General features: G+C 41.9%; 1 protein-coding gene across 1 annotated transcript; it reads right to left on the reverse strand.

Annotated features, from left to right (window-relative positions):
• Window positions 1-5,615: 5,615 nt before the first annotated feature.
• Window positions 5,616-9,726, reverse strand: LOC124000877 (H/ACA ribonucleoprotein complex subunit 2-like protein). Its single transcript, XM_046307551.1, has 4 exons — window positions 9,439-9,726; window positions 9,110-9,179; window positions 8,903-9,008; window positions 5,616-6,466 (listed from the first exon to the last, which is right to left on the reverse strand). Exons 1-4 carry the CDS (start codon window positions 9,602-9,604, stop codon window positions 6,341-6,343), a joined length of 468 nt encoding a protein of 155 aa, XP_046163507.1. The 5' UTR covers window positions 9,605-9,726; the 3' UTR covers window positions 5,616-6,340.
• Window positions 9,727-11,683: the final 1,957 nt, after the last annotated feature.

An 11,683-nucleotide genomic window follows, 5' to 3' on the forward strand; every position in this document is an offset into this window, starting at 1 on the left:
CAGGATTCAATTCTTGGGCCGACTCTCTTCTCTGCATATATCAATGATGTCGCTCTTGCTGCTGGTGAGTCTCTGATCCAACTCTACGCAGATGACACCATTCTGTATACTTCTGGCCCTTCTTTGGACACTGTGTTAACAACCCTCCAGACGAGCTTCAAGGCCATTACAACTCTCCTTCTGTGGCCTCCAACTGCTCTTAAATACAAGTAAAACTAAATGCATGCTCTTCAATCGATCGCTGCCTGCACCTGCCTACCAGTCCAGCATCACTACTCTGGATGGTTCTAACTTAGAATATGTGGACAACTACAAATACCTAGGTGTCTGGTTAGACTGTAAACTCTCCTTCCAGACCCACATAAAACATCTCCAATCCAAAGTCAAATCTAGAATTGGCATCCTATTTCGCAACAAAGCATCCTTCACTCATGCTGCCAAACATACCCTTGTAAAACTGACCATGTTACTGATCCTCGACTTTGGCGATGTCATTCACAAAATAGCCTTCAACACCCTACTCAACAAATTGGATGTAGTCTATCACAGTGCCATCCGTTTTGTCACCAAAGCCCCAAAAACTACCCACCACTGCGACCTGTATGCACTCATTGGCTGGCCCTCGCTTCATACTCATCGCCAAACCCACTGGCTCCAAGTCATCTACAAGACCCTACTAGGTAAAGTCCCGCCTTATCTCTGCTCGCTGGTCACCATAGCTGCATCCATCCGTAGCACCCGTTCCAGCAGGTATATATCACTTGTCACCCCCAAAGCCAATTCCTCCTTTTGCCGCCTCTCCTTCCAGTTCTCTGCTGCCAATGACTGGAACGAACTACAAAAATCTCTTGAACTGGAAACACTTTTCTCCCTCACTAGCTTTAAGCACCATCTGTCAGAGCAACTCACAGATCACTGCACCTGTGCATAGCCCATCTATAAATAGCCCAAACAACTACCTCTTCCCCTACTGTAGTTATTTAGTTTGCTCCTTTGCACCCCAGTATTTCTACTTTGCACACTCATCTACTGTCAAATCTACCATTCCAGTGTTTTAATTGCTATATTGTATTTACTTCGCCACCATGGCCTATTTAATGCATTTACCTCCCTTATCTCACCTCACTTGCTCACTTTGTATATAGACTTATTTTTCTACTGTATTATTGACTGTATGTTTGTTTTACTCCATGTGTAACTGTGTTGTTATATGTGTCGAACTGCTTTGCTTTATCTTGGCCAAGTCACAGTTGTAAATGAGAACTTGTTCTCAACTTGCCTACCTGGTTAAATAAAGGTGAAATAAATAAAAAATATGGGTGCCAGCGGTCGGAGTGCATGCCTTTGTGGTGATGCTGATGATTTGTCAGCACAGATGATTTGTTAACATAGCGGGTTAGAATAATTAACGAGGCAGGTTAGGTGAATTAACATGGCAGGTTAGGAGAACTAATGCAGCAGGTTAGGTGAATTAATGTAGCAGGTTAAGAGAATGAGGTTAAGGTTAGAAACATAGTTTAGGGTTAGGCTTAGCTACGATGCTACATTTATCAACAACTGTTGTCCCTGACGCAATCACTAGATGGAGCTGTATGCCTACGAGATCTAGCCACGACAATATAAACGTAAACAACCCAGATGTGGAGAGAAATCATCAGTATCATAACACCTGCCTCACGCCCGGGGCTGGGAATTATTGCTCAACAGAATGTGATTAAAATCAATAAACCTCCCACTATACCTCCTCCATCACTCAGTGCAGACATCCACACACCTGTCTGATGAACTGACTGTACTGCAGAGAGGGAGGGAGGGATAGAGAGAGGGAGAGAGAGACAGAGAATAGATAGAGATAGAGAGGGGAACAGTATAACATTTGATCCCCGTCTTGAACAAAGTGTTTAAAATAAACAAGAACAAAATCAACCAGTGAAAAACAGGTGTCAGCTTGAGTGGGGTGGTGAACATGTTGGTTGTTATCGGTGTGCCCAGCAGTGTGACCTGGGGCAGAGTTGTACGCTCGGTGAGATTAGGGGAAATGGCACGTGTTAGGCTACGGTGAGTTAGAGAGGGGGTAGGCAGGCAGCAGGTGCACTGTTGAAACAATAAACATCCACACGGACAGAGCCAAACTCCAAATAACTCATCCAGCTCACAGCACAGAGAGGAGAGGGAGAGTGCCAAGGTGATGACTAGGCTGTATGTGTTTCATAAGTCATGCCACAGGAGGAGGCGGCTGCCTGCCTGCCTGCCTTCTCTGTTTTTCCATCTCTGCTGCTCATCCATGGATCTCCCTCTGACAGCCCGCTTAGATGTTGAACATGTCAATATAGCACTGTCAGATGGAAGATGACAGAGAGGAACACGGCGAGAAAATAGGATTAGATGAAGGGAGACGAGAAATGACACATCAAGACAGCATCCAAATGACATGGTCACTGTCAAATGCTCTATTAGTCTTTGTCCAGAAGACACGCTGTAGGGGGTCCAATCAAAAACGCATATTTTGAACAATGGGCAAAAATATATTACTTGTGTACATACTCCTCTAAGAAAACCAATGGTCCAACCCTCATGTCTATATCATAATCCATTCCATAATCCAGGCTCAACGTTGAACTCTTCATCTTTCTTCGCAAATCCAGAGGACATAAACCAATATTGAGGTAAGATAGACATACATTTGGAGACATGAGATGTAGTATTTTCATATTTTAGTATAATACGCTTTCATATTAATGGGGAAATTCCTGTTCTTTTTTGATCTATATGAAATGTCAACGGAGCACTGAGCATTCCTCAAACTTTCTATTTTCAAAGCCTTATACATGTAATTCAGCTCGTGTCATGCGACCTGTGGAAACAGCTTTACAGATGACTACAACAACATGTAAAATCCTCAAAAGTCACAGAGAAAGAGGCCCGGCTCTGTCAACAGAGCTTGGTGCTTATAGAGTACCAGAGTATAAGTCATAATACCCATAAAACCTAGCGGTCAAACAAAGTAATGGCTCCAATTGTTTTTCCACCATTCATTTTTCCCAAAGGGTATTTTAGAAAAACATAAAATAAGTGCTGTGTTTTGTGTATGCTTACCCTGGTGTGATGTTTTGATAACCATGTGAAATCTCTCTTGGACAAGGTGACTTTTATCAATATATTTTCCTGTATTTATCCCCAAAATTAAATGCTAATTAGCTGCGAATGTGGCTATCATACAGATATACAAATGCCATGATGATCTGGATGAGATTGCCGAATCGAGGCAAAGGTAAGAATCTCTGGATTAACTACCTAATGTTAGATAATGTAGTAATTCATAAATTGGCTAAATTTCCTTAGATTGACAATTCTGTGAACTGTCTTTTGCAAGTTTTACATTTACACAATACCTGTTAGCAAAGGCGACAGCAAACATGATGTGCAGGAGCTTGCAGGGATTTGTAGTCTTGCACAATGTCTACTTTGAGGCTAATCAGCATTTTTTATTTCTGATAGTAAATAGAACCGAATATATTGATAAAAGTCACCTTGTCCGATAGAGATTTAGTTATCAAAATGTCCCACCAGAGCAAGGGGAAGTTTACACAAAACACAGCCCTTACTTTAAGTGTTTCTAAAATTCCCTATGGGAAAAATGAACGATGGAAAACTATTGGAAACATTTCCCTGCTAGGTTTCTATTATCGGATATATTAGGTTACAAAATCCAACTTTTTGGATATAATGTTATGTTAGAGAAATAACCCCTGAAAGATTCAGAACATGAAGAATCATATGTCTTGGTAAAATGTATTTTATAACATAAGTAACATTATCACCAAAGCGTGTTTTCACCCAGTCTTGGCAGTTGTGAAGTTGTAAACTCAACTACGGCTGTAACATCTGCCACAGATGGTTCAGCTAGGCTGCACATAACAGGGAATTGAGGGCTATGAGGAATGTTTGGAGCACAGAAAAAAAACACTTTATGGATTTCTTAACACACACATTCTGAAGAGATCAGGTTTTATGTAAGAGAGCAAACCTCATCCCAAACCTGAAGGCCCAGCTCGATCCACCCACCATGTTTACTTAAACAGACTTGACCTATGAGGTTTGTTTGGTAAACGGAGAGAGCACCACGCAGTTCTGTTCCTGTCACCCTGCTCCTGGACACAGGCTACCCGTCTCCTACTCCTCGGATGCCGAGGTGTTCTGTTGTGCAAACAGGGCCACTAACAGCCAGGGATGTTTCACACAGGAAGGACATCCACACGTCCTTGGTTGGTCATAACCTCCACCTCTCCAAATGCACAAAGTTGATCTGTTCTCCAACTACTGTGTGTCATCCAATGGTAAATTAAACAATCTAAAGTACTTTTCTAGTCTCTGAAGACTGTCAACAAATTTCCATTAAGTTCTTAAATAAATGGTGTGAAAAATAAAATATGTATCCCAAAACCAAATGACCCCTCAAAAACAGCTTACGTTTCAGGCACTAAAGTGAGAGTACACTTCTCTTTACTGAAACAGCCGAGATAAGGCCCTTACAACCAAATCTGTTAGTACTAGTCAGGGTTGATATCTATCATACTATGAGAGCACGTTAAGTCTTACCTGAGAAAAAGACAATAGTATATTGTTAAACATATCTAATGAACTCCCCCGCCCTTGAAGTTGTTTGTTCAGACACCTCCAATGTAGGTGGTCTCAAAATATCTAAATTCAAAGCTAAATCATATCCATAGATATCCACCAGATTGGGGAAGAGAGCATCCAAAATGGAAAGGATCATCTCCATCCTTGTCATTCCATGTCAAAGAAATACATTTGGAAAGTAGTAGATATCTTCAGCTCAAGTTCCTTCTTGGATGTGGTGCCCCGATGGACTGAAATATCTCGCTGCTTTTATACACGATTTGTGGAAAATAATTAAACTGTCAAAACAGCGAAAACACAACATAAAGCTTGGCCTGGTGGGGACTGAGCAGAGGGGTACACAATGATCATTTTCACACATGCAATATTTCCTTACTAAATACAGAGCAGTGCTACCCCGATTCACACAATGGTTTACTGTGAGGGAAAGTGGACATTGACATTTTTTTAAAGCTCAGAACCCAAGCACCATTACATTATGAAAGCCATACTTTAAATGTAAAGTTAACAAATTAATGGGTTTTAAACTAAGACCGAATAACAGCAGGTGAAACCCAACTAAGCTGACACCTAAAGGAATGTCTACATTGAAACATGACTGCCACCTTGTGGTTGTTGTATAGTACCACTCAGTATCATAGGATAATTTTGCCCACAACTTGCTCCAATAGCAAGGGTGATAGATGCAAAAATATTACATTATTGAGCTGTATGTTTACAGACATTTTGTTTAGAAATACTAGCCTAAGTTGTCAAGACAAAAAAACAACTGAAAATGTTGATTGTCTGCTGTTCCCTGCTACCAAACATGCCCTCCTAACTTACTGTTTCCACCACACTGGTCTTTCAATAATGGCAATCTCAAATGCCCACTTAGGCTTTTGTCAAACATTTGTCATTCATTTTCTCAGTCACCATCATTGGATTCATGATGCAAACGTATTCCCCCTCAAAATGCAGACTTTGCATCGAGATTTACAAAAGAAACAAGTATTTATTGCATCAATACAGCATTGCATCACATACTAATGTACCTTAAACTAATCTAAACTAATCTAAATAACCTTTATGCAAAGGGAAATGTCTATATGCCTGTAAAAAACACAAGACAAACAATGACTCAAACTTTACCTACCAAATGTCAAAGTAGGAGATATGACACAGTAGTTTATAACTGCAATGAGAATGGGATTTCAAGAAATGATTTCATGTTTAACTGAGCAGGCATCCTGTAGTCCCATGTGGTCACTCAATTAGAACTGTCTGTTCAAGCGAACAAAAAAGTACACACGAGATAATCTCAGCATATTATCTGTGCAAGCCATAGTAGCGACGACATTTAAATCACAACAGTTACACACTAGATTTTTCCAAATGTAGTTGGCCGTAGACAATGCATGGCTCCCACAGAATGAGGAAAATAAAGTTATGTCCAGCTACAGTTAAGACTGCATATACTTAACACCAAAAGAATGGGGGTGTCATCTACCTTATGCCCTGTTGACATTTTACGGGGATCACGGCTAGTGTATGATATTCCCGGTTCAACATACACAGAGAGATATACTACAACACCCTGTAGCTTGGCTTAAGTATGAAAGTCCATTTCACTCCCTCGTTAATTCTGCCTACAGCCAGACATTCTCAGATACCATAGGGGTTTGCCTGTCCATCTGAGTCCACTAGCCAGTGACATGGTTCAGAGGGGTTTAGGCAGGGCAGAAACCTCATCGAAACACTCATCATAGGCCTCCTTATAGTCCTCATGAGATTTGATCATGATGACGCAGGTGGGCCGCTTTGAGCCAGCAGACGAACCAAGGTCCTGAGGAGACAAATAACAAATCACATCATTCACGGGGCTAGTAACCGAAAGGTTGCAAGTTCAAATCCCCGAGCTGACAAGGTACAAAATCTGTCGTTCTGCCCCTGAACAGGCAGTTAACCCACTGTTCCTAGGCCGTCATTGAAAATAAGAATTTGTTCTTAACTGACTTGCCTAGTAAAACAAAGGTAAAATAAAAAATAAATAAAACCATGTTTAGTCGTATTAGACATGAAACCCCTGAACAAATGGGACGGTATGTGATTTACTGCTGGAAAACTAACACGTCAGCAATTCATAGTAAGCTATAGGTATCTGTCAATATAAAGGAAACACTTGAGTAAATGAGGGATACAAAGTATTTAGAAAGCAGGTGCGTCCACACAGGTGTGGTTCCTGAGTTAATGAAGCAATTAACATCCACATAATACTTAAGGTCATGTATAAAAATGCCCAGGTGTCCATTGTTTTGGCAACCATGGCTAGAAGAGATCCGACATTGAAAGAGTGGTCTCAAAGGAGCATAGGGGGTTTAAAGTAGAGGTCGACCGATTATGATTTTAACGCCGATACCGATTATTGGAGGACAAAAATAAAGATATTTGTAATGATGACAATTACAACAATACTGAATGAACACATATTTTAACTTAATATAATACCTAAATAAAATCTATTTAGTCTCAAGTAAATAATGAAACATGCTCAATTGGTTTAAATAATGCAAAAACAGTGTTGGAGAAGTAAAAGTACAATATGTGCCATGTAAAAAAAGCTAACGTTTGGCTTCCTTGCTCAGAACATATGAAAGCTGATGGTTCAATATTCCCAGTTAAGAAGTTTTAGGTTGTAGTTAAAGAAATCATGACGCATCGGCTATTTCTCTCTATACCATTTGTATTTCATATACCCTTGACTGTTGGATGTTCTTATAGGCACTGTAATATTGCCAGCCTAATCTCAGGAGTTGATAGGCTTGAATTCATAAACAGCGTTGCTAAGAGCCAAGCGTTGCTAAGAGCCAAGCGTTGCTAAGAGCCAAGCGTTGCTAAGAGCCAAGCGTTGCTAAGAGCCAAGCGTTGCTAAGAGCCAAGCGTTGCTAAGAGCTGCTGGCAAACACAGTAAAGTCTGAATTAATGCTTACGAGCCTGCTGCTGTCTACCACCACTCAATCAAATCATAGACTTAATTATAATATGGTAAACACGAGCCTTTGGTCATTAATATGGTCAAATCCGGAAACAATCATTTTGAAAATAAAAAGCTTATTATTTCAGTGAAATATGGAACCGTTCTGTATTTTATCAAACGGGTGGCAAACTTTAGTCTAAATATTGCTATTACATTACACAACCCTCAATGTTATAATTATAAATATTGTTCGCTGCTCTGGCTCCCCACTGGTGGAACAAACTCCCTCACGACGCCAGGACAGCGGAGTCAATCACCACCTTCCGGAGACACCTGAAACCCCACCTCTTTAAGGAATACCTAGGATAGGATAAAGTAATCCTTCTCACCCCCCCCCCTTAAAATATTTAGATGCACTATTGTAAAGTGGTTGTTCCACTGAATGTCATAAGGTGAATGCTCTGGATAAGAGCGTCTGCTAAATGACTTAAATGTAAATGTAAATAAAAAATTCTGGCAAATTAGTTTGCAATGAGCCAGATGGCCCAAACTGTTGCATAATACCCTAACTCTGCGTGCAAAGAACACAAAAGTTGTGACACAATTGTAACTAAATATGCAGGTTTAAAAAAATATATACTTCTGTGTATAGATTTTAAGAAAGGCATTGATGTTTATGGTTATGTACATTCGTGCAGCGATTGTGCTTTTTTCGCAAATGCGCTTTTGTTAAAACGAAGTAGGCTGTCATTCGATTATAAATTAACAGGCACCTCATTGATTATTTGCAACGCAGGACAAGCTGGTTAACCTAGTAATATCAACCATGTGTAGTTAATTAGTGATTATGTTAAGATTGATTGATTTTTATAAGAAGTTTAACGCTAGCTAGCAACTTACCTTGGCTCCATGCACTCGCGTAACAGGTGGTGAAGCCTGCCACGCAGCCTCCTCGTGGAATGCAACGTAAAACGGCCATAATCAGCATCCAAAAATGCTGATTACCGATTGTTATGAAAATTTATTTTAATTCGACAGGGCCGATTTTCAAGCTAACACTTATGGGAGATTCTGGATCAGCACCTGAGACAGCGTTTTCCACCACCATCAAGAAAACACCAAATAATGGAGTTGCATCTCCAATAGTTCTAGACCAATAGTTCTAGACACTTGCAGAATCTATTGATGCATCGATGCGGTTCAACACCCTATTAAGACACCATGCTGGTGTTTCCTTTATTTCGGCAATTACCTGTATATGGTTTACATTTTCCTCCAAGATGTATAGGTAAAATGGTTACTCACCACTTTTGAGGGAATGTAGGCATATGGCAAACTCTTGTCCTCACACATGACTGGTAGATGGCAGTAAACATCGATTGGAAGAGTATCCCCAGCCAACACCACAATGCTGCAAAATAAGTTTGAATATATCAGTTATCTGGCTGATACACCTGAATAGGGGATAATGCACCACGCAGCTAACATTAGCACACTGAGAACAAAACTTACCCAGTTTCTCCTTTGTTGATGAACTTCTGGACTTCTTTCACTCCTCTGCGAATTTGTTTGAGCTTGGATGCTGAAAAGGGACAGAAGAGCGTTGGAAATAAGAAACCTGCTAGTCTTGTTGGTTGACTGTGTGTGGCAACAAACATTTGTTGCCGAATCGCTAGCTAGGACACGTGCTAACGTAGCATGCTAGATAACTTTCACTATTTACCAAGCTACACCACTTAGCTAGTTAACTTTCCTGACTGTATATCGCTAGCAAATCCATGTAATATCTTAGCATGTATTTGGCAGTAGGTACATGAAGCCAATAAGACTGGTTAAATTACCCTTTTTTACACATTTGTAAAGTTTCTTGCTTAGCTTCTTGGTGGCCAGTGGATTCGCGATTGGGTTAATGTTTGCGATCAACTCTAGATATGATTTCTCTGTCACTCCGGTCTCCGTCGCTCCAGCATCCTCCTTGATGGACTTTTCCTTCTTTACCTTTGTCATGTTTTCGATTAAACAAATAATATTAAACAATACGTTTGCTTGCTGTTTGCAGCGTGCTTTGCAAGGGGAAAAATTTTACACACGTGCTGCCTAAAAAGGTTTCCGGTAGTTGTGACGTGATTCCGACACGCATGTATTTTGGGGGGCGGACTACACCCCCAAAATTGTATTGCCGCCACTTACTGTGCGAGAGGAAAACAAAAAGATCCCACAAAACGGGAACATTGTGTAGGTGGGGGAAAATCTATTCAGACGACCAACAATTAAAACATCATATTTATTTAGTTAAAAACAAAAAAAGCCAGGGGAGGGTGGGATATCTTCCAATGCCAGTTCCCCATGTAGGTTCTCTTTCAAGTATTTGTTTCGGTGTTTCACTTATGGGATATGTTTTTAACGTATTAGTCATAAGCCTTTATTACACTACGCCAGCCATAATTGTCTGGACGTCGAGACGTGTGGAAGGGTGTCCCTCCTACCCTATAAAAGGTTTGATGCAGCGTCTCTTGAGTCATTCAAACACGTCTTTTCGCTTTTCATCAGAAAGCTTACCTCAACACAACTGCACACGACTTTACAACTCGCACGCTGTGGGCTATTCTCAGGACTGTGTGGAGGTGGACATTTTCATGTTCTTTCGCCTTAGTTGGAAGAAAATTATTTGAGGGAGGCAAGGGGTACAGCTGTAACACATTCACAACCAAGTTAGCTGTATCCAAACAGTGACTATTCGTTAGGAAGCTAGCTTTTGTGGGTTTTACTTCGACGAGACGTTTTTACTAGCTACACCAAGCTATCTTTTCTGATCTGTATTTTCGGAAACGTATCCGGAAACGGTAATCACTAGCTGTCTGACTAAAAAAAACATAGCATCCCAGCTATGGCGACAAAAGCACTCCCACCCCAAATGAGGAGTAGCTCTCAGAACGAATATGCTCCTGTGGAAACAAGATATCAGCCAAGGACACCCACTTGGTGTGCTCTGCTTGCCTTGGGCTGCAACATGCCCAGGAAGCATTAACTTCCCCTGGCTCCTGTCCACACTGTGCCCTTTTTACTGTGAAGAGCGTCCAGGCTAGCCTGAGTCAACAGGAACCTAAAAAGGGGCTGATGTCCCTGATGACTCAGAGGCCATGGATATCCCCACGGGGAATCCTGAAGCGACCAGCTCGGTGCCATTGCCCCACTGTTGAAGGACTCCAGTAACAACCTCGCAACCCCCCCTGCCAGGCTTCTGGAGACGACAACGACCCTATAGGGTTTTTCCGAAGACTCCTTCAACCCCTCAGGCCAGGCCACCAAGCCTCCTGCCGGGGATTCTGAAACTGGACACGCAGGTGGTACGCTACCCCCACCAGCTCTATGTGTGAACCTGCAGAAGGTGTACAAATGCGCTGCGGGTAAACAGGTGATTCCCTGGCCCCATGCAGGGTAAACAGGTGATTCCCTGGCCCAATGCTGTAGCATAGACCACCAAGTCCTGCTATGAGGGTAAGAGACTACCCAAAGCCAAACGGGCGGCCAGGAAATTACTAACAGTCATTCCAGAATGCCTGGAGGTGGTTACCCATACCTGGAGTACACCTTCCTCTTCCAAGAACCCTGTCCAAGGTGGGTCAGTGTTGGACTGCGTTGACATGGAAGGGATTGGGGTTGGACCCACCTTATCAACCAAGTACGAGGGCTACAGTCCTCCGCGACAGAGAAGGTCTACAGGTCGGTCATCACAGCTGGGAGGGCCCTCAGCACCACCTCCATGCTCTCAGCATGCCAAGCTTGCTGAGAGCTTATGGGACGAGATCTGCATTGTGTGACGACCCTCCCACTCTGTCTGCCGTATTCTCTCTTTGTTGTTTCCTTATTAGGATGCTGGTGGGCGGAGTTGGGAGGGTCATCAGCTACATGGGAAACGCCTGGGCCCGGTGTCTCCCAGGATAAATACACCACTTCCCCATTCATGGAGGAGACTCTCTCCATGCAGACACCTTTATAGACTTTGTTGTGTTTCTTGGTGTTTTTTTGGTTGTTTGCTTTAGCATCTTTCAACACCCTGCATTATCACATTCATGCAAAACACTC

Source organism: Oncorhynchus gorbuscha, linkage group LG16 (genome assembly GCF_021184085.1).
Source record: "Oncorhynchus gorbuscha isolate QuinsamMale2020 ecotype Even-year linkage group LG16, OgorEven_v1.0, whole genome shotgun sequence".
Lineage (NCBI taxonomy): Eukaryota > Metazoa > Chordata > Actinopteri > Salmoniformes > Salmonidae > Oncorhynchus > Oncorhynchus gorbuscha.

Excerpts from the sequence above, each read along its gene's own strand:
- LOC124000877 (XM_046307551.1), bottom strand. The coding sequence starts at position 9,604 with ATGACAAAGGTAAAGAAGGAAAAGTCCATCAAGGAGGATGCTGGAGCG. Across the intron at positions 9,009-9,109 it reads ATCAACAAAGGAGAAACTGG|CATTGTGGTGTTGGCTGGGG; the intron begins GTAAGTTTTGTT and ends CTTATTTTGCAG. Across the intron at positions 6,467-8,902 it reads CCTACATTCCCTCAAAAGTG|GACCTTGGTTCGTCTGCTGG; the intron begins GTGAGTAACCAT and ends TTGTCTCCTCAG.